Here is a 23,061-nt window from a genome sequence, read left to right on the forward strand (position 1 = left end):
GTCTCTCTCAAAATAAATAAACTTAAAAAAAAAAAAAGGAATAGATTTTTTTAAAAAGGTCTACTCTCAGGCACCTGGTGGCTCAGGTGGTTAAAGCATCTGACTTCTTGATCTCAGCTAAGGTAATGATCTCACGGTTCAGACACTGAGCCCCGTGTCGGGCTCTGCACTCACAGTGCAGAGCCTGCTTGAGATTTTCTCTCTCCCTCTCTCTCTGCCCCTCCCCCGCTCACGCTCTTTCTCTAAATAAACATTTAAAAACAAAAATAAAAGGGGCGCCTGGGTGGCGCAGTCGGTTAAGCGTCCGACTTCAGCCAGGTCACGATCTCGCGGTCCGTGAGTTCGAGCCCCGCGTCAGGCTCCGGGCTGATGGCTCGGAGCCTGGAGCCTGTTTCCGATTCTGTGTCTCCCTCTCTCTCTGCCCCTCCCCCGTTCATTCTCTGTCTCTCTCTGTCCCAAAAATAAATAAAAAACGTTGAAAAAAAAAAAAATTTAAAAAAAAATAAATAAAAAAAAAAAACAAAAATAAAAGGTCTACCTTCATAATTCATAAGATGAGCATATGCCTCACATAAATTTAGAGCTTAAATTACATTACTTAGGTGGTTTCAGATATAATAACAGCAGATAACAGAGGCAATGAAGCCAAAGGCATCATCAGGGATAAATTCAGTGCTTAATGCTTGAGATCTGCCAATCTGCCAGAAAAACCTAAAACTTCTTAAATTTTGCATTTAACAAGACTCTATGTATATAAACAGTTACAATGAGAAATTGATAAATTTACCCCTCATCAGAGGGGAAGATTTTAACACTCCTGTCTCAGCATGACAGACCAAGTAAACAAAAAAACTGTAAGATTATAGAAGATGTGAATAACATAATTAATGAGTCTGACCTACCAGACATTCAGAACCCTGGACACCACAACTAGAGAATATAAAGTATTCTCAGGCATATAAAGAACATCTATAGAGAGTAACCACAGGAGAGAAAGCAAATATGAAACAGCAAAGTTATAGAAATACAAGAATGGTTCAAGAAAACCTATTTATGTATTATCCAAATAATAGATTTAAATTTTTAAAAATCAAATTATTTCCACAGATACTGAAAAGCATTTGATAATATTCAATATTCATCACTGATCTTTTTGAAAATCTTAGTAAAATCAAAATAGATATCCAATTCATTAACATGATAAAATCTCAACCCCCAAACCTGCTAACATACTTAGCAGAAAATATAACATTCCTGTAGCCAAAATGAAACAGTATCATCAACAACCTTAGAATGTGTCAAAACATCTAGATAAAAAAATGAAATTAAGAGGTATAAAGAAGGTATAAAGAAAAGGAAAAAATGATCATCTACAGATGATATTTTATACACCAGGAAAACCTAAAAAAGTCAACTGAACTATTCTAAATAAGAGGTAGCTCACATGCAAAATCAACAGAGCAAAACAAAAGCTACATCTTTAGTTATACTAGGAGATGAGAAAGGGCACAAATTTAAATCGCTTTTCAAATGTGATTCGTAAATATGTGGTCAAACACTCCCCTCAAATAGCAAAGTTGGTACTAGAATGATAAGATACACCAAGTACACTGGGGAAAAAAAGGGATTGCTAAGGGCCCACCCCCGTGAGTGAAAAGGACTTGAAGCAAATTTGAAAACAATGAAACGGAATAAGGAAACAAGTGCCAACAGATGATAAAGGCAAAGCCAACTGGTCCTCATCAGCCACCAAGAGGTCGCAGGAAAAATGGAGTGCTGAGAGGCCTCATCCCGAGAGGGAACTGCTGAGAGCAAGAGGCAGGTTAATCGAGGGCAGGGAGGCCGGGGGAAGCAGATAGGAGGAGTGAAACCAGGGAAAAAGAAGAAAGGGGGCAAGCACTCCAACAGGTCCGCAAAATAACAGACTCTCAGAGCGGACACAGCACCTCGCAAAGGAAAGGCCGTGAGGGATTCAGGGAAACACAGGTACGGAGGAAGAGTCCTTCCTCAAGCAGGCTAGGCTTTGAGAGCCAAAGAAGTGAAGCCGAGGAGGGAGACCCGACACAAAGAGGCTCAGAACGCTACCACATGACCGGAGGGGGGCATGCCCCCACTCAGGAGCCTCTTGCGACTCCTCTACCTAAAATCAATCTCATCCAAACACAAGTAACGGAAAAGGCATCCCATCTGCTTCAACACAAAGAAACCAGAAGGAAAAGGATGAAAATGAGCATGTAACTTTCCAATAGGTAATGAAAATTCACCAAGGAAATATTGTCACAAAGCAGATGAAAACAGCATGCTGAAAAAGCTAAAATAAACTAAAAACTTAAGCATATAATCATAGTATCAAAAGAACACAAAACGCGAACAGAGGACCAGATGGCCTAGACAACAGCAGGTGAGAGCAGACAGCAAGAGAAATGTGGAACAGGAACTGACAGAACTCAGGCAAGAAAGTGAAGAAAAACCCAAAATCATTTTTAAAAAGATTGAAATATGGGGGCGCCTGGGTGGCTCAGTCCGTTGAGCGTCTGACTTCCTCTCAGGTCATGATCTCACAGTTTGTGAATTCGAGCCCCATGTCGGGCTCTACGCTGACAGCTCAGAGCCTGGAGCCTGCTTCAGATTCTGTCTGTCTGTCTGTCTGTCTATCTGTCTGTCTCTCTCTCTCTCTCTCTCTCTCTCTCTCTGCCCCTCCCCCACTCACACACTCTCCTTCAAAAATAAACATTAAAAAAATGTTTAATAAAAAATATAAAAAGATTGAATATTTACACAAGTAACAAAAAAGGGGTAACAGACATCATGTAAGAAACACACAACTCAATATGGCAGGCAAGGAGAGGGAGGTGGTTACCAACTAAAGATTGGTAAGACACAGCTGCCAGATGCCACGTGAGGACCTTGTTCTGCACAGACCAGCTGTGAAAGAACACTACAGAAAACGTCTTGGAAAACTAAACTAGGTTTCAGTAATATTACATTACTAGTATTAATTATTAATCAGTATTAACTTTGCCAGGTAGGCAGACATTATAGTTTTAGGGCTTTTTTTTAAGTCTTATCTATCAGAGATATGACTTGGTTTTGTTTTTTTTTTAATTTTTAATTTTGATTTTTTTTCTCTTTTGTTTCCTTCTCTTCACTCTTTTCCCTTCTTTTTCTTTCTACCCTCCTCTTGTTTTTTCTTCCCTCTGGAATCTAGCTCATAGTTTCTGATTTGATTTTTGGTCAATTCTTATTCTGCTTGTTTGATCATGCATTTAAATCTATTCTTTATATACCTTTTCTTTTTTAAATTTTTTTTAATGTTTTTATTTATTTTTGAAGGAGAGAGAGACAGAGCATGAGTGGGGGAAGAGCAGAGAGAGAAGGAGACACAGTTCAAAGCAGGCTCCAGGCTCTAAGCTGTCAGCACAGAGCCCGATCCCGTGAGATCGTGACCTGAACCAAAGCGGGACGCGCAACCGATGAGACACCCAGGCGCCCCTTTTTATTTTATATTTTATATCTCCTTCCTATTTTCTTCTCTCTCTGGATTAAGCCTTATAGTTTCTTTGATTCTCTGCCTGGTGTTTTTTTTTCACCCCTTTCATTTCTTTGTACAGGCTAAGGTTCCCCCGCCTTCACTTCATTTTCCTTTTGTCCAGGGTTGCTTCAACGGACAAAGCCACGCACACCTGGTGGAAGGTCCGAACAATCCACCACTAAAGCAGCGGGACAGAACAGCCAAAGATGCAGCAACAGAGCGCAGGCAACACAGTCAAAAGACACCTTCTGAAGCGCCAGGCCCTGCACAGCGTATGACCCCTTTTAAAATACGGTAGTACTCACAGGTGCAGGACACTTAACAAGCGATTAGAACCCGTAAAAGACAGAAACCTAGCCAAAGAGATGAAACGGAAAAATTCTCCTCAAAAGAAAATCCAGGAAGAAATGACAGCCAGAGAACCGCTCAAAACAACATATCTGAACAAGAATTTAGATTAATAGTCTTAAGACTAATAGCTGGGCTTGAAAAAAGCATGGAAGACAGCAGAGAATCTATTGCTGCAGAGAGCAAAGATCTAAGGTATTGTCACAATAAATGAAGAAATGCTATAAATCAGGTGCAAAATAAACTAGATGCAGTGACAGCAAGCATGGAAGAAGCGGAGGAGAGAATGTGTAAAATAGAAAATAAAATTATGAAAAATGATGAAGCTGGGAAAAAAGAGGGAAAAGAAATTACTAGACCACAAGAGGAGAATTAGAGACCTAAGTGACTCAAGGAAACGAAATAATATCTGTATCCTACGAGTTCCAGAAGAAGAAGAAGAGAGAGAAAAGGGCAGAAGGTTTATTTGAACCAATTATAGCTGAGAACTTCCCTAATCTGGGGAAGGAAACAGACATCCAACTCCAAGAGGCACAGAGAACTCCCCTCAAAATCAAAATCAGACCGACACCGTGACATATTATAATGAAACTGGCCAAATACAAAGATAAAGAGAGAATTCTGAAAGCAGCTCGGGACAAACGGGCCTTAACCTACAAGGGGAGACACATAAGCATAGTAGCAGACTTGTCCACTGAAACCTAGCAGGCCAGAAGGGAGTGGCAGGAAATAGTCAATGTGCTGAACAGGAAAAATATGCAGCCCAGAATCCTTTATTCGGCAAGGCTGTCACTGAGAATAAGAAAGATAAAGGCTTTCCAAGACAAACAAAAACCAAAGGAATTCATGACCACTAAACCAGCCCTGCAGGAGATCCTAAGGGGGACTCTGTGAGTGGAAAGCAGCAAAGACTACAAAGGACCAGAGACATCACCACAAGCATGAAACCTACAGGTAACACAATGGCACTAAATCCATATCTTTCAATAACAACACTGAATGTGAACAGACTAAATGCCCCAAACAAAAGACACAGGGTATCAGAATGGATAAAAAAAACAAGATCCATCTACATGCTGCCTACAAAAGATTCATTTTAGACCGGACGACACCTGCAGACTGAAAGTGAGGAGACGGATGTCAAAAGAAAGCTGGAGCAGCCACACCTATGTCAGACAAACTGGATTTTTTTTTTTAATTTTTTAATGTTATTTATTCATTTTTGAGAGAGAGAGAGAGAGAGAACACACAAGCAGGGGAGGGGCAGAGAGAGGGGGAGACACAGAATTTGAAGCCAGCTCCAGGCTCTGAGCTGTCAGCACAGAGCCCGACATGGGGCTTGAACTCACGAACAGTGAGATCATGACCTGAGCTGAAAGTCAGAGGCTTAACTGACTGAGCCACTCAGGCGCCCCTGATCAAACTAGATTTTAAAACAAAGACTGTAGCAAGAGATGAAGAAGGGCATTATGTCATAATTAAGGGGTTAATCCATCAAGAAGAGCCAATAATTGTAAATATTTATGCCCCCAATGTGAAGGCACCCAAATATATCAAGTAATCGCAAACGTAAACATATTGATGATAATACTGTAGTTGTAGGTGACTTCAATACTCCCCTTAAAACAATGGACAGATCATCTAAGCAGAAAATAAATAAGGAGACAATGGCTCTGAATGACACACTGGACCAGACAGACTCAACAGATATATTCAGAACTTTTCATCGCAAAGCAGCAGAATACACATTCCTCTTGAGCGTACAGAGAACATTCCCCAAAAGTGATCACACACTAGGTCACAAACAGCCCTCAGCAAAAATAAAAGGACTGAGATCATACCATGCATACTTTGAGATCACAACACTACGAAAGTTGAAATCAACCACAAGAAAAAATTGGGAAAGGCCCCAAATACATGGAGGTTAAAGAGCATCCTACTAAAGAATGAATGAGTCAACCAGAAATTAAAGAAGAATTTTAAAAATACATGGAAGCAAATGAAAATGAAAACATGACAGTCCAAACCCTTTGGGATCCAGCAAAGGCAGTCCTAAGAGGAAAATACACTGTAATCCAGGCCTATCTCAAGAAGCAAGAAAGGTTCCAACTGCACAACCTAACCTTACACCTAAAGGAGCTAGAAATACAGCAGCAAAGAAAGCCCAAAGCCAGCAGAAGAAGAGAAATAATAAAGATTAGAGCAGAGATTAACCATATAGAATTTTAAAAAAACAGCAGAACAGATTAGTGAACCTAAGAGCTGGTTTCTTGAAAGAATAAACAAAATTCGTAAACTCCTAGCCAGACTTCTCAAAAAGAAAAAGAGAGAGGACCCAAATAGATAAAATCATGAATGAAAAAGATCACAACCAACACCACAGAAATACAAACAGAATTTTGTATTTCATTTTTTTTCCTTTTTTAAATTTTTTTTAACGTTTATTTTTGAGACAGAGAGAGACAGAGCATGAACGGGGGAGGGGCAGAGAGAGAGGGAGACACAGAATCTGAAACAGGCTCCAGGCTCTGAGCAGTCAGCACAGAGCCCGACGCGGGGCTCGAACTCACGGGGCTGCGAGATCGTGACCTGAGCCGAAGTCGGACGCTTAACCGACTGAGCCACCCAGGTGCCCCCAGAATTTTGTATTTTAGAGAATACTATGCAAATTATATGCCAACAAACTGGACAATCTGGAAGAAATGGACAAATTCCTAGATACCCACACACTACCAAAACTCAAAAGGAAAGACATAGAAAATTTGAACAGACCCATAACCAGTGAAGAAATTCAATCAGTTATCAAAAATCTCTCAACAAATAAAAGTCCTGGGCCAGATGGCTTCCCAGGGAAATTCTACCAGACATTTAAAGCAGAGTTAATACCTACTCTTCTCAAGCTGTTCCAAAAAATAGAAATGGAAGGAAAGCTTCCAGACTCATTCTATGAAGCCAGCAGTACCTTGATTCCAAAACCAGACAAAGACCCCACTAAAAAGGAAAATTACAGACCCTGATGAACATGGATGCAAATATTCTCAACAAGATACTAGCAAATTAAATTCAACAGTACATTAAAAGAGTTATTCACCATGATCAAGTGGAATTCATTCCCAGGCTGCCAGGGCTGGTTCAATATTCGCAAATCAATCAACGTGGTTCCATATCCACAAATCCCAAAATTTGTATGGAATCACACAAGACCCCAAATAGCCCAAGTAATGTTGAAAAAGAAAACCAAAGCTGAAGGCGTTACAATCCTAGACTTTAGCCTGTATTACAAAGCTGCAATCATCAAGACAGTCTGGCACAAAAACAGACACACAGACCAATGGAATAGAATAGAGAACCCAGAAACGGACCCACAAACATATTGCCAACTAATCTTTGACAAAGCAGGAAAGAGCATCCAATGGAAAAAAAAAATAGTCTCTTTAGCACATGGTGCTGGCAGAACTGGAAAGCAACATGCAGAAGAATGAAACTGGACCACTTACACTATACACAAAAATAAACTCAAAATGGATAAAAGACCTAAATGTGAGATAGAAAACCATCAAAATCCTACAGGAGAAAACAGGCAGCAACTTCTTTGACCTCAGCCACAGCAATTTCTTATTTGACATGTTTCTGGAAGCTGAGAAATAAAAGCAAAATTGAACTACTGGGACCTCCTCAAGATAAAAAGCTTATGCACAGCAAAGGAAACAATCGATGAAACTAAAATGCAACCAATGGAATGGGAGAAGATATCTGCAAATGACATATGTAATAAATGGTATCAAAAAATCTATAAAAAACTTACCAAACTCAACACCTGAAAAACAAATAATCCAACGAAGAAACGGGCAAAAGACATGAATAGATACTTTTCCAAAGAAGACATCCAGATGACAGACAGACACATGAAAACATGCTTAACATCGCTATCATCAGGGAAATATAAATTAAAATCACACAGAGATACCACCTCACACCAGCCAGAGTGGCTAAAATTAACAACTCAGGAAACAACAGATGTTGGCGAGGATGTGGAGAAAGGGGAACCCTCTAAGCTCTGTTGGTGGGAATGCAAACGGGTGCAGCCACTCTGAAAAAGTGTTGAGATTCCTCAAAAAATTAAAAATAGAATTACCCTATGAACCAGCAATAGCACTACTGGGAATTTATCCAAAGGATACAGGAGTGCTGATTTGTAGGGGCATATATACCCCAATGTTTATAGCAGCGCTTTCAACAAGAGCCAAATATGGAAAGAGTCCATATGTCCATCATAACTGTTGGAAGTCATACACACACACACACACACACACACACACACACACACACAAATGGAATACCACTCAGCGATGAAAAAGAGTGAAATCTTGCCATTTGCAACAATGTGGATAAAACTGGAGGGTATTATGCTAAATGAAGTAAGTCAGTCAAAGAAAGATCTATGATTTCACTCATAGGTGGAATTTGAGAAACTTAACAAAAGACCATAGGGGAAGGGAAGGAAAGGTAAGTTACAGACAGCGAGGCAAACCAGAAGAAACTCTTAAATACACAAAACAAACTGAGGGTTGATGGGGGTGAGGAAAATGGGTGATGGGCATTGAGGAGGGCACTTGTTGGGATGAGCACTGGGTGTCTATGTAACTGATGAATCAAGGAATCTACTTCTGAAGACATGACTAGTCTGTATGTTAGCTAACTTGACAATAAAATTTAAAATGATAATATATAAACAGAAGAGAAATAAAAAACAACCATGAATAACAGAAGACTCATGCTTAGGTTCAACAATTGTTACCAATTTGCCATATTTGCTTTACCATTTTCACATGGGAGGGGGCTTTTTTGCAGAACCATTTGGAACTGAAGTTCAGACACCATGAGCCTTCATCCCCAAGTACTTCAGCACATATCTCCTGGTAAGAAGAGTCTCCTTAAAACCTACAAACTGCTGTCACAACTAAGAAAAAACAATACTTTCGCAAAACCAGTTTCACCATCTCACTTGGTCCCTCATTAATGAATTAAATAAATCGGACACACATCCATTCTATTGAGACGCATTTTTGTATCCATATATCTGTACGCCTTTTTCAAAGCCACACTTCGTCAGTGTTAGGGATTCCACCAAGATGATCAAGTATACAGGCTTCTGTAGCCAAATAAAGGGCACTATCCTGGTAGGGCATCTCATGAGCCCTACACGCCCAGCCACAATTTGTCTTGGCCCCAGATGTAAATTCCAAGCAACAGTCTTAACTTTGCTGTTATTTTATCTGCTGTGTTGTATTTCCCTGACATTTCCAGTGTTTTTTTTTTCCCCACTGCTCACAGCAACGACTGAAAAGCTGGTTTCTCGGTAGGACCATGTAATGATCTTTATCAGGTTCATGGGGTACTTTGAGCCACAGACTACAGAGATTAGGGTTTCTTGGTCATCTTTTTTTTTTTTTGTCTATTTGTTCTGTTTGCCTATTTCTGAGTTCAAATCAAGCAACAACAAAATCTCAGGCCTAGAAAGAGGCACGGACGGCCCTTTTGTGCTAACTTCTGACCTATGACTAACGCTATAAAACTGAAGCTACAAACGCTTACGCGTCTGTAACTGGAAAAAGTCTTTATCTCTCACTGCTCAAGGTTGAAACAGTCTCCTTTTTCCACACGGGACTTTAAATATCAAAATTTCAAAAAGAACTCTTACGTGACTGGTTTAATAGACAGAGACACTAAGGAAGAGCTTACTTGAAACTAATAGTCCTAGAATTCTAGCAAATAAAGAAACTAAATTTCTAATACTTTAAATTTGCTAGACTGAAAAAAATCCTTCCCATGGAAACCCCTTTTTCAGAAGCATTTTTATGTAAGAATCTAAGCTACCGTAATCAAAGTGAACTCTGGACAAATGAGATATGTTGGAATATCTGTGTTTTATTAAAAAAAAATATGCTTTTCAAAAAATAAATACAAAGTATGCCTTTCTTTGATTTCGTCCGTTGTGAAGTGTAAGCACACATTTTCTTTTTTACAAGACTTGGGGTTCTTCTCTCATAAAAAGACAAATTCATCTGGACTTCCCAAATAATACTTGCAGAGTATCTTCTAATATCCAGGCCATATTTAAAATCCCCTAACAGTCCTCTCCCTACCCTCTGCTTACCAATACTCAAAATACAAACGACTCCTATGAACAGCCCTTGCCCCTCTCATGACATTGACCCAGGTTCACAGCAGGCTTCTGCCAACCTCAATGCTGAGAGGACAGACAACCGCACCGACGGCACTCTGCTGTTTACAGGATCTGTTCACATATACAGCTGACCCTGTGCAATGCAGGGGTTAGTGGCCCCACACCCTCCCCCACAATGGAAAATCTGCGACAACTCTGGGCTCCCCCAGAGCTTAATTACTATCAGCCTACTGGTGACCAGAAGTCTTACCTGTAAAATAAACAAATAACATATATTTTGTACGTTACATGCTTTTTATGCTGTATTCTTATAATAAAGTCAGCTAGAGAAAAGAAAATGCTAAAATCACGGAGAAGAGATGACAGATTTACAGTTCTATAAAAAATCTGTGTATAAGTGGATCCACACAGTTTAAACCGGGGCTGTTCAAGGGTCAGCTGTATTACACTGTCGTCCCCTAGCGGTGGAACTGCATATCCCAATTCAGACAAAGGGTGTGCCACGAGTTAAGCAGCTTGGTAATTAATTTAGACTATTCTATATTAAAACAGGGAGGAGCACCTGGGTGGCTCAGTCGGTTAAGCGTCTGACTCTTGATTTCAGGTCAGGTCATAATCTCCCAGTTCGTGGGATCGAGGCCCGCGTCGGGCTCTGTGCTGACAGTGCGTATCCTGCTTGGGAATCTCTTCCTCCCCCTCTCTCTGTCCCTCCCCCGCTCGCATGTGTGCTTACACGCTCTCTCTCAAAATAGATAAATATTTAAAAAATAGATAAATAAGAGAACTGAATGAAAATCTTACATAATTTTTTCGATACAACATAAGACTTCAAAAAGCACCCAGCACGTAAAACTTAAGGATAAAAACAATCACTTTTCTCTGCTGATAGGGGCAATGAGTAGAAAAGGTTTTTATGAACAAACCTGGGAATCTCACGAAGGAAAAAAAGAGAGAGCCAAGTTACTCAAGTATTTATTTCCAAGAAACTCACCTGCAACCTTGCAATCTCTTCTCCAAATTTCTTCTGCTGTTTTGCCAGGATAGACTGGTGGTACTCAGCATTGGCCTGCATGATACAGTGCTTTGCAGCCAAGACAGGGAACACCTCCTGGAAATAAAAATACTGACCAGGGGAGAGTCCAACCACACAAACCACCACAGACAACACGGGATGCAGGAAGAAAAAGGAAAAGGAGACAGAAATTAGAAATCACCCCATTAATGGTTTAGAGACAGGTTAGTCATTAGGTGTAAACAGAGAAGACAACATGATTTTGCAGGAACTGAAGTCAACGAATTCAATTTTTTTCTTCCAATTAAAATTAAGGGGTTTTGTTTTTGGGGTTTTTTTTGCACTGTTAAGTGAAGCCAATTTAAGTTTTTATAAGGTCTTCAATCAAGCCATGAAGTCAACATTTTGTTTACAAAGAAGAAAGGAAAGCATGCATTAGGAAGAGAAGGAGAACAGACATTCACAGAGGAATACCAAGCACGAGGCTTTAGAAGCTTTCTTAGGAGTCCTTACCCAGCCCTTAGAGTTAACTAAACCACCATTACTCACATATACTAATGAAAATGCTCTATAGCTGACTGTTTCATCGTGTTTTTAAAAGACAAAAGACAGTAAATTAAGTTCCCACTTAAATTCATATCTAAGAGACTTTTTAATAAAGATGATTTCTAGCCATAGAGAGACTATTTAGTATAAACACTAACATTTCAGATTACATACTCAGAAACACATAGCAAACAAACACACTAAGTTAATATCTAATACGATAAAGTGTTATTTTGCCCTAATTTGTTTTGAAGAAGATTCCAGTCAAAATTCATTTTAAAAGATCCAAACATATGAACCAAGAAGCACTTATATCGGAAGATGCTCTTCCAAAACGGCAAATCGCAGCCTGCAACCTCACTGTCTTTAGGAGTACGTGCCACAGGAAATCCAAGACTTAAACTAGGCAATCACTGTCCAGACAAAAATAGGAAAGAATCAAACACTGGATTACCGCCTGGTACACTTTCTTGTCTCCCAGGGAGTCACTTCCTAGCTTCCTGGATCACTACTTGCAGATATTCCAGTTTTACGACTAGAATATGAAGACACCTTATGAGCTTTATTAGTCAAACGGCAAAAAGACATCTAAATCTCAGACTGTACTCAGGCCAGTTCTCAAGGTAAGGCTGGAGCAGCTTGGTGTTTTAACCGGAGATTCTCCAGGAAGACCAGGAATGCTGCAGAGGGAGTTTCCAAGTCTTTGAAGGTGCCATTCTTCTCTCGGTGACACGACTGAACTAATGGCCCAACAGGATGTTACGGGACACTGTGCAGCCGAACGTGAAGTCTCTCGGATGAAAACAAGGTGAGAGAAGATCCCAAGGCTCTTTTCAGGAGTAACAGTATTAACATCCAAGAGTCCTGGGCAACTTTCTAGTAACCTCTTGGTGTATTTTAAATCTCCAGCAATTCCCTCACATCAATCCCTAATTCTCTGACTAAACTAGAGTGTGCCGTTGATGTATTTATGCTTTTTTACTTCACCACGAAAACTGTCTGCAATTTCATAATTTACAAGGCTTCCTGAATGACTTATAGATCAATAAATTCAGGGCGCCCGGCTGGCTCAGTCAGAAGAGCACGCGACTCTTCATCTCAGGGTCGTGAGTTCCAGCCCCATGGTGGGTGTAGAGATGACTTAAATAAACTTTAAAACAATAAAATAAATCAATAAATTCTCCTAGAAAAGATCATGTAACAAAAACCATATGCTATTATCATACAGACAAAACGAATTACCTGAACATTTCTGAAAGAGTAGTTGAAATGCCACTACATTTCCCTCAATCTGTAAGTTTCCTTTTAAATCATTCTGAGTTTACGCGTCAGTCTAATCATATGCTTTGCGTTTGACCGTCACTGACTAGTCTTTTCAAATGCCACTTCAGAAAAGCTTACAGTAAAACAATTAATATTTTCTCTGATGTGCGGCAGCAGGTAGGCGGTTGTTTTCCTTAGCTGTACAGCAGCAGCCCAATTTTCTATCTCTGTTGGCAAAACTTAATTCTAAGCAAAGTCCTGGACGAACCTGCTTTCTTTTCCTTTTGTCTTTATGTCTGTTTTGTGCTTTAAGACTCATCTTTAAGAAAACAGGACAATAATTAAAAGTGCAAATACTCAACATGCACGCGTATCCATGCTTGTAGCAGATGAATCAGAATCACACAATGCCTTGATGTGACAAAGTTACTGGAGGCAGAGGCTCAAAAATTTCCAGAAAGAAGTTCGGAAAAACAAGTTCAGTAAAGAGTAGAGACAGAGGCACCCCTTAAATACAAAAGAATTTTTCATGCTTCTTAAATAAAAAATTATTTCTACCAACATATTCTTCAAATGCCTCTCCTAAAACTTCAAGTTTCTTTTTTATAAAACATAATTTGCAACGTTTTTCTTCTATACAAAAACCTCTAAGTATTTCCACATGCAAAATAACCAAGTATTTGCAAAAACAATAACTGACCTTGGGAAGAGTATCTTTGTACTGACACTGTTTAAAAGCATCACCAAAGTAATCTGCGGCCTGATTAGCCAATTTGGCTATGATGGCATCTTTCATTTTATCTGGAATAAAATAGGACATTGGCCATTGTAATTAAAAAATATATATAAAATAATCCGACACATCATAACTTAGTATGAACTCTGAGATCACAAGTTTGTACACTTGTCTTCCTATTTTAAAAGCTGATCGCTTCTCTTCACATGCAACAAAATAGAGAAAAAACCGGAATTACCTCTTGTGGCTTTTAAAAAAAAGACTTCTTGGGCCTGTGCCAGCATAATAAGACTGAGGGTCCCAACAGTATCTGGAGACAGGTCCACCGTAGGCTCTCGACTTAAGGCAGATAAAACTGTCTCTTTAATATGTAAAAAGGCACCACTAGCAAACTAGAGGGGGAGAAAAAGAACTTCTTTAAAATCTATGTAAACTCAGCAAGACTTAACTTTCTACTGTTACACACAAATCATTTCAAATGTTAATTCAGTTGAACAGTTACTATATTTAAATTTTTCTATTGTTACAGATCTAAAACATATGACCTACAAACAATAAGGGTATTTTTCCAAAATACTATACAGGAACAGATTTAACTAAGATTAAGAGTAAACCGCAGCAAAACATACAGCAACTTCATGGGACAAATTAAACTTATTTTTAGATATATTTCCCCAAGGCTAATATGAGAATAGAGGTCGGGATGAAATATTATTAAGGAGCTTTTAGTACCGAAATGATCTTGCTTTGGTCCCAAACAATTCCATCTGTCCCACAATTAAACACGCTGTACTTAGGGGAAACCTCAAATAGCACAGGTGATCTGAGGAACAGCATTTACTATCCATTGATAATGATTTCTATTTGGCTTTCAAAGGTCCCTGGTGAAGTGATCCCCATCAGATTTTTTTATTCCGAAATATATTTTGCTGAGGTTCACCCAAAATAACTGCTTTTATGGAACACATGATCCTGGGAAAAAGAAAGAAATCCGTCTGGGATTAGAAGATGTGGGTTATACGGAGGAGCTGCGTCGAGATTACTGAAGATCGTGTATTAGAGTGAACGCCGTGTTTTCTGCAGTCACGAGGTATCATGAAACTGGAGTATCTGCACGGAGCGACGAGCCGACCTTGCTTAAATGCACCGAGAGAATCACAGACCGGAACGGCAAGGGACCCAGCCTCTGTCCCAAACGTGGAACGAGAGGCCGGCAAAGGTCATTGAAGAACACGGCCAAGGGTACAAAGCTTCCTGGTGGCAAACAGCCTAGACAAGCCTATCTAAGTCTTCTGCTATCACCACCCCCTTTCCACCACACTAGGTGGCCTGCTGTGAATCGCAAAGGCGACTCACAGAATGGAATTTATCATCACATGCCAATTAGCTGAGTTACAGTTAACAGAAAAGTTGACTTCATTTTCACATTTTAAAATATTGGACCTTTAGAGGCTCAAAAAGAAAAGTATGTCTGTCATCCATGCCCATTGAAAACTGCGCGGCAAGCCACAATTTGGAGCGTTGTTTGCTTAAAATGCATCTTCCTCTCACTTTCTTAGAAGAGCATTCTTAATCTCGCTTGTAAACTGAAACAACAGGAAAAATCAGACTCCACCTCTGGGACAAGCAAATTCCACAGCCATGGAAGACAGGAAGCACCTCTGGAATTCCATAAAATTTGGAATCAGAACCTGAAACCTCAACGGACCACTTTATTAACACGCTGGCCTTTGAGTCCCTTGTGTGTCAAATGGGGAGGCATTACACATACAACACGCATCACGAGGTTCATCTGAGAGTCAAATACTGTATGTGAGCACATCTGTAAATTGTAACACAATCTAAAGCATGAACTAGATCATTCGACAGCAATCATTTATTCTTTACGTTAAAAGAAAAAGAAAAGCTGAGTAAATAATACACTGCCACCAAATAATACGCCGTATTAGTGACAGTACCCAAAATCTAAATTTAGCTAGCTTGAGAACATGACATATCTGACCACATGTAAATATGCCCTCTCCACAAGCCAGAGTTAGAAGTTTCTTACTAAGAGGCCTTAACTTTTGTGACAATGGTAAAATATTAGCTGTGTCTCTTAAGAAAAAGTATATTTAAATAACGTACATCTGACCCTTGAACAACAGAGGTTTGAACTGCGCAGATCCACTTATACATGGATTTTTTTTTCAATAAATACAGCACAGTACTGTAAAAGTATTTTCTCTTACATATTTACTGTAAGAATACAATATAAAATATATAAAACGTACACAATACAGGATTTTTTAATTTTTTAAGTGTATTTATTCTGAGAGAGAGAGAGAGAGAAAGTGTGAGCAGGGGAGGGGCAGAGAGAGGCAGAGAGAGAGAGAGAGAGAGAGAGAGAGAGAGAGAGAGAATCCCAAGCAGGCTCCATGCTGTCAGCACAGAGCCCAACACGGGGCCTGATCTCACGAACCTTGAGATCATGACCTGAGCCAAAATCACGAGTTAGATGCTTAACCGACTGAGCCACCCAGGCGTCCACAGACAATACATGTTATTAAACTGTTTATGTCATCAGTAAGGCATCCAGTCAACAGTGGGCTATTAGTAGTTGCGTTCCAGGGGAGTCAAATGTTACAGTGTATTTTTGACTATGCAAGGGGTCACCACCCCTAACCCCCACGCTGTTCAAGGGTCAACTGTACAAAATTTTTTAATGAGATCAATTATTTAAAAGGGACTTAACCAAGAACTTCATCTCAAACATTCAATCATTTATTCTCCCAACATTTATTGAGCCTTTATTATGTGCCAGGCACTGTCCTAGGTGCTAGGTATACAACAGTGAGGAAAAACAGAGCTGGTCTATAGGTAAACAGTTTAGGGATTTCAAAAGTGTGAATCAATTCATTAAAAAGTACATTACTTTTCAAGAACGTATCTGTGTATAAAGCGACATCTATAAGCCTAAGTACAAGTTATTTGCAATTTAATCCAAGTTAGTGTTGATTATGTGGTTACTGTTCTGCATACCTGGTAATGCTTAGCAGCGACTTTCAATCCTTCATCATTATCCAGGTTCTGTTCTGCTGCAATCTGGCTAGCTAATGCTGCGCAATTGAATAACACACAGCTCTTTTCATATCCTAAGCTTGCAAGAGCTGTAAAAAATTAAGAAGGAAAAATTTATCAGATTATTTTCTCTAAAGGAAATAAATGTTTCAAAGATAGATACTATGAAATCTCTCCCACCGGCTCTCACAAAAACAAGTTTCCAGACCTGTTTTCTCACCCATAATAGTACCCATATTTCCAATGCTGCCTGGCCAGGCAGCAATTTATTTATTTCCACAACGATAATCCCATCATCTAAAATTCAAAAGATCAAGGAGTTATTCTTTCCTTTCCTTTCCGTCCACAATGCTACTAGGTTCCAAATGAAAAGTCATTCTCATGTCAATTCTCACTGAAAGTCAAATAAATTGTTTTCCCATCACCTCTCAAAATTTTACAGAAGATTGGTGTGTGTGTGTGTGTGTGTGTGTGTGTGTGTGTGTACACACATATATCTTCTCACCACATTCAAGCCAGTAAGTCAGTTCTTCCCTGTGACAAACCTAACCCAAGGCAGGCACCTCCAAGTCTCACACCCTTATCCCGAGACATCCATCAGAAGGCTAGATTGTGCAAGTAGTTAAAATACAGCTCTGATCAGGAAACCACACAGCTCACATCCACTGGGACAGCTACCATCAGGAACAGAAACAACAAAAAATAACAACTGTTGGCAAGCATGTGGAGAAACCGGAACCACTGTGAGCTGTTGCTGGGAAGGTGAAACGCTGCAGTCCTGTGGAAAGCAGTATGGCCGTTCCTCAAACACTCGGAAATAAAACTCCCACTGGATCCAACAATTCCACTTCTGGGTATATTCCAAAAAGAACTGAGAGCAGTCACAGAAAGGTATGTTCACACCCACGTTCGTAGCCAAAAGCTGGGAGAAACCCAAGTGTCCGCTGATGGGGAAACACGTAACGGAGTATCATTCGGCCTCAAAAAGGACGACTTCCTGTCACATGCTACGCCACGGACGAACCCGAAGGGCACTGTGCTAAGTGAAATAAATACGCAGATCTCAAAAGGCAAATCGAGGCACGCCTCATTTTACTGTGCTTCACTCTACTGAACTTTGCAGACAACTGCATTCGTTTATGAGAGGCAGTGGCAACCGCACCAAGCAAATCGACCAGCACCACTTTGTCCAACAGCATGTGTTCACTTGGCGTCTCTGTGCGACATTCTGGTAACACTCACAGGACTTAAACCTTTTGCATCATCATTATTACATATGTTATGGTGATCTGTGATCACTGATCACAAGTCCCTGAAAGCTCAGATGACAGCATCTTTTAGCAACAAAATTTTAAATTAAGTTATATACATTGTTTCCCACACATAATGCTATTGCACACTCTGAACAGACTACAATATACCATAAACATCACTTTCATATGCACCGAGAAACAGGACAAAGCTTTACACTTGAACAAAAATATACTTGCACTCTCGTTCTTAGTATCCTAAAATTACACAATGTTCTAATGAGTGGGTAGCCCATGCTTTATTTAGCCAAGACATTACTGAAGGACATTTTTTTTATTTTATTTTTTATTTTTTAAAATTTACATCCAAATTAGTTAGCATACAGTGCGACAATGATTTCAGGAGCAGATTCCTTAGTGCCCCTGACCCCTTGAGCCCATCCCCCCTCCCAGCACCCCTCCAGTAACCCTCTGTTTGTTCTCATATTTAAGAGTCTCTTCTGTTTTGTCCCCCTCCCTGTTTTTATGTTATTTTTGTTTCCCTTCCCTTATGTTCATCTGTTTTGCCTCTTCAAGTCCTCATATGAGTGAAGTCATGCGATTTTTGTCTTTCTCTAATTTCACTGAGCATACTACCCTCCAGTTCCATCCACGTAGCTGCAAATGGCAAGATTTCATTCTTTTTGATTGCCGAGTAATAATCCACTGTATACAGACCACATCTTCTTTATCCATTCATCCATCGACGGACATTTGGGCTCTTTCCATACTTTGGCTATTGTTGATAGTGCTATCAACATTGGGGTGCACGTACCCCTCTGAAACAGCACAGCTGTATCCCGTGGATAAATGCCTAGTAGTGCAATTGCTGGGTCGTAGGTAGTTCTATTTTTAGTTTTTTGAGGAACCTCCATACCGTTTTCCAGGGTGGCTGCACCAGCTTGTATTCCCAACTGAAGGACATTTAATTCCCAATATCTGCTACCGGAGTGCCTTGATGAACTATGTCCTGCTCTATTTATGTTAAGTCCTTTGCTTCCCACGTCTGCCAGGAAGAACCTATCTCACTTAAGTATCTTCTAGTTCTGGCACCTGCACCTTGCTCTCAGCCCAGCAACGTGGCATTGCAAATGCCAAAGAAAAAGAAAAATCCTTTTCTTGACCTGGTCTCCCTCTCAGCATAATGCCTTGTCCTTAAACCCTTACTGAAAATCTTTTAAGATGAGCAATCCGCATTTGCGGTTCCCATCTCCTCACCTCTGGTCCACCCCTCAACCTGATGTAGGGGCATGCCCCTAGTGAAACTTCTTTCATTACCAAATCCACTGACTTCTCCAACTTTATGTGACTTGACCTCTGCCACAACGATTCTGTCAGTGAGGTTCCAACCTGGATAGATACTAAAATCACCTGGAGGTATTTTCAAGGGTACCAATTCCAGTGGTCCACCCCGGAAATTCTTCCTATCACATCTGGCATTCTGTATCTTTACATGTGTACCTTTCACATTTTCCTCAGGTAATTCTAACATGCGGCCAGGTTCAGGAACCACCAGACTATGTGACCTTGGCAACCCTTCTGGCACTCAATGCCGTGCCTCTATTCTTCTCTGGTTCCTCTGAGATCTGAAAGCTTTTTCTCATCCTCATTCCCAGGAACCTGTTCCTGTTTCCTTTGAACGTTATTATCACCTAGCTCTGGCCTTCACACTTTTCCCGATCTACGGACTACCAGAGGAGATAGATTTATTATTATCATTTAATGATAACTGTTCCCAAATCTACATCTCTACCACTCTGGACTTTTAAATCTCGTTTCCAAATGCCAAAAAAAAAAAAAAAAAAAAAAAATTCTACCCAGACACAGCATACAAAAGTCAAACTCAACTTGCCTTTTCGAAGGAATATCCAACAAGTCAAACTGAGTTATAAATCGTAGAGTCAACCCTCAACTACTCCTCTTCCTTCTGAGAGACACTCGGCAGATCCAGTCAGTTTCAACTCCGAAACGTCGCTCAAATCCCCTCCTTCTCCTCTGACCCACACCTACCACCCTCTCTCATCTCATCTGTCACCAGTCTCCTCACTGGTCTGTTCGTCTCTAGGACCTGGAGTCAGGCTTTCTGGAATCACATCCCACTTCACCAAATCCTTCCCTTATGACTTAGAAAGTCTCTTCATCTTTCTAAACAAGTGTGTTCAACTGGTAATAACAGTGCCTTTCTTCATTGGGCTTTTGGGGAATTCAGGAAGATAATATATGTGAAGCCCTTTCCACAGTGCCTAGGTGGAGTACGTACTCAATAAATTCTAGCTATTAACACGTAAGAGAGAAGAGTACACATGCATAGTATATTCGCACCTCTTCACAACTGCTTTCCAATGTCTTCACCCTCCATAATCCTCAATTCAACCTATGGTTTCAAGCCTTAACAATAATTTTATTAGTATGCATCATACATAATTTGTACCATATACTATGTGTTATATTATGCATTCTCTATAATGCATACGTACCACAAATAATGTGTTACGTGTACTTACTTACAATAAAATACATTGCTATCACTTACTGCAGCTACTATTTACTGCACACTCTCCTAAGGACTCTGCACACATCCACCCATTTAATCCACACAAGAGCCCAAATGAGATAAACAGTATTTCACAGTACTTCGTATTCCCCGTTTCAAAAACAAGAAAATTAATGCACACGGTGGTTAACCTGCCAACCCGCCTTCGTTCTTCTGACCTTTGGTTATAATGGTCTACCCGTAACATTACTTTTTAGCTGGGAAAACCAAATTCATCCTTCAGAGCTTAACCTGAACACAGCTTACTTTCAACAAGCAGAATTCCTGTCTTCCTCATTTACGGGCTCACTACTCTGTGCATATCCTCATAGACTATCCGTTATATTTTGGAATGATCAGTTGTTTTCCTAAACAGACTGAATACAACTGTCTCATTTGTTGTTGTAACTAGGACAGTGCCTGACAAGGCATAGGCTCTCTACAAGTATTTGGAAATTACATTAAAAGTTGAAATTTAAAAAAAAAAATGTAAACATTTTTATTATTTACAAAAAGCTGTCAGGAGAGCAATTTGTAAAGCCTAAAATAATACAACGTGTTTAGCCCAAGTGTCTTCTCATTTTTTAAAAAGTCATTACATACCCAATTTTACAGATCCTCCAAAAAGTGAACCTTTATCAAAAGCATCCTTCCAGGTAAATGTCAAGCAGATCTTGATAGAAAAAGAGCAAAGAGAAAATTATCTCACCTTCTTGCTTCTCATTAAATATTAGGTCTATTTTGAAGAAAAATCCACAATGAGGAAAAGGACTAAAGCTTGTCAAAACATTATCTTCTGTAGACAACTAACTCCTTTCCCTTTTCCTGGATCACAGAGTTTTCTTTTTTAAAAGTAAAATACTAGCACTATGATATTTCCAGTGGTCATTCTGCCTCAGTAATTGTGCATATATTGTCCTCTCCAGAAAACACTACCTTACTCATCTTTACAACACACAACAGCGTGAACGAACAGGCACTTAATAAATGATTGTCAAATAAGCCAAGAGAAGCAAAGGTTTCCTTGAATATAAAATTAAAAATTACTCCCTGATGACAAAAGGAGAAGGGTTCCCTTTGGGGGAATGAGATAATATGTTATTTCTTGATTTGGGTTGTACTTATACACGTGTATTTGCTTTATAAAGATTCAAGCTATACACATGATATTCACTTTTGTACGTATGCTATACATAAAAGTTTACTTAATAAAAAAAAATGATTTCACTCTGATTCTAATATATTCCACATATAAAGGTTAAAAACTTACCTCTTTTTAATTATGTATTGCAATCCCAAGCAAAAATTTTGTTAACTCTGGATTAGAGAAATTTTCAATATACACAAAACTGGAGAGAATAACAGAATGAACACCATACAGCCATCACAGTTTTAGCCTTTTGAATGTCTTGACTCACCTACTCCCACTTTCCATGTCCCCTCCCAACCCTACACACATACTTTTTCCTCCTTGAGTATTTTAAAGCAAATTTCAACATATTCCATCACCTGTAAAAACTTTACTACAAGAATGTTTAAAGCATTTTCCATAAACTACGTATTTTGAAACTTAAAATGTCACACAAATTGAAAACTTTTAACAAGTCTCTCAAACAAAACTGTGAGAAATCATCAGCATTTTTAGTATCTAGCCTTTAAAAGAAAGCAAATATTCTTGTAGTATAACATCTAATCATAACAGCACTTGCAACTTTATATGCAAATATAATTTGTGTCAATTTTTAAAACACAGACACTGAGACTAATACTTCAGTTTCCTTTTTTATTCTGTGTAACACAAAGGGAAGGACATCACAGACTATGTTAATCAGTCAACAGATCCTACTGATATAAAATACAGGGGGAAAAAATTCAGTCCAATGCTCCACATAAACCCAAAAGTTACTAAGGAATGACATGAACAGGAACAGAATTCCAAGAGACTCTTCCAAAAGATATAGATTCTCATCAGATGGGCTTACAAGCTTCTAATTTGTATCAAAAGGTCTTACAGAAAGATAAAATAGGGAAGAAGCACCATTTATTTTAAAAAGCGATACCATGGGGCGCCTGGGTGGCTTAGTCAGTTAAGCAGCCGGCTTCGGCTCAGGTCATGATCTCGGGGTCCATGAGTTCGAGCCCCACGTCAGGCTCTGTGCTGACCGGTCGGAGCCTGGAGACTGCTTCGGATTCTGTCTCCCTCTCTCTCTAGCCCTCCCCCATTTGCGCTCTGTCTCTGTCTTTCAAAAATGAATAAATGTTAAAAAAATTTTTTTTTTTTTAAATGATACCATGTGTCGGAAGAAATGGGTGTTTGCCATTATTATCATATAACTTCAAAACAAATTAAAATTAATAACTTACCTGATTTTCAGAGAATGGGAATTTGGGTTCAATGGAACAAATTTGATCATAATATCTAAAAAAAGAAGAAAAGAAGGAAAATTTATAATTACCAAAGCTAAATATTATATACATTTACATATACACAATTAGTTTATGAGTACACAAAAATTATTCATGCTTACTTTGAGCAGCCCACAAATCAAATTCAA

At 39.4% G+C, this 23,061-nt stretch overlaps 1 protein-coding gene across 2 annotated transcripts in view; it reads right to left on the reverse strand.

Annotated features, from left to right (window-relative positions):
* PDCD6IP (programmed cell death 6 interacting protein) overlaps positions 1 to 23,061 on the reverse strand; it is a 71,685-nt gene that overhangs the window by 32,835 nt on the left and 15,789 nt on the right. The window contains exons 2-7 of one of the 2 annotated variants that reach the window (XM_060638166.2): positions 22,871 to 22,925; positions 21,110 to 21,179; positions 16,646 to 16,773; positions 13,863 to 14,016; positions 13,589 to 13,689; positions 11,059 to 11,190 (exon numbers count right to left, since the gene is read on the reverse strand). In XM_060638166.2, the coding sequence (XP_060494149.2) occupies positions 11,059 to 11,190; positions 13,589 to 13,689; positions 13,863 to 14,016; positions 16,646 to 16,773; positions 21,110 to 21,179; positions 22,871 to 22,925 (640 nt within the window). The remainder of the gene's footprint in view (positions 1 to 11,058; positions 11,191 to 13,588; positions 13,690 to 13,862; positions 14,017 to 16,645; positions 16,774 to 21,109; positions 21,180 to 22,870; positions 22,926 to 23,061) is intronic. The other variant, XM_060638167.2, reaches the window with a different exon arrangement.

The sequence above is a fragment of the Panthera onca genome, chromosome C2 (genome assembly GCF_046562875.1).
Source record: "Panthera onca isolate mPanOnc1 chromosome C2, mPanOnc1 haplotype 2, whole genome shotgun sequence".
Taxonomy (NCBI): domain Eukaryota; kingdom Metazoa; phylum Chordata; class Mammalia; order Carnivora; family Felidae; genus Panthera; species Panthera onca.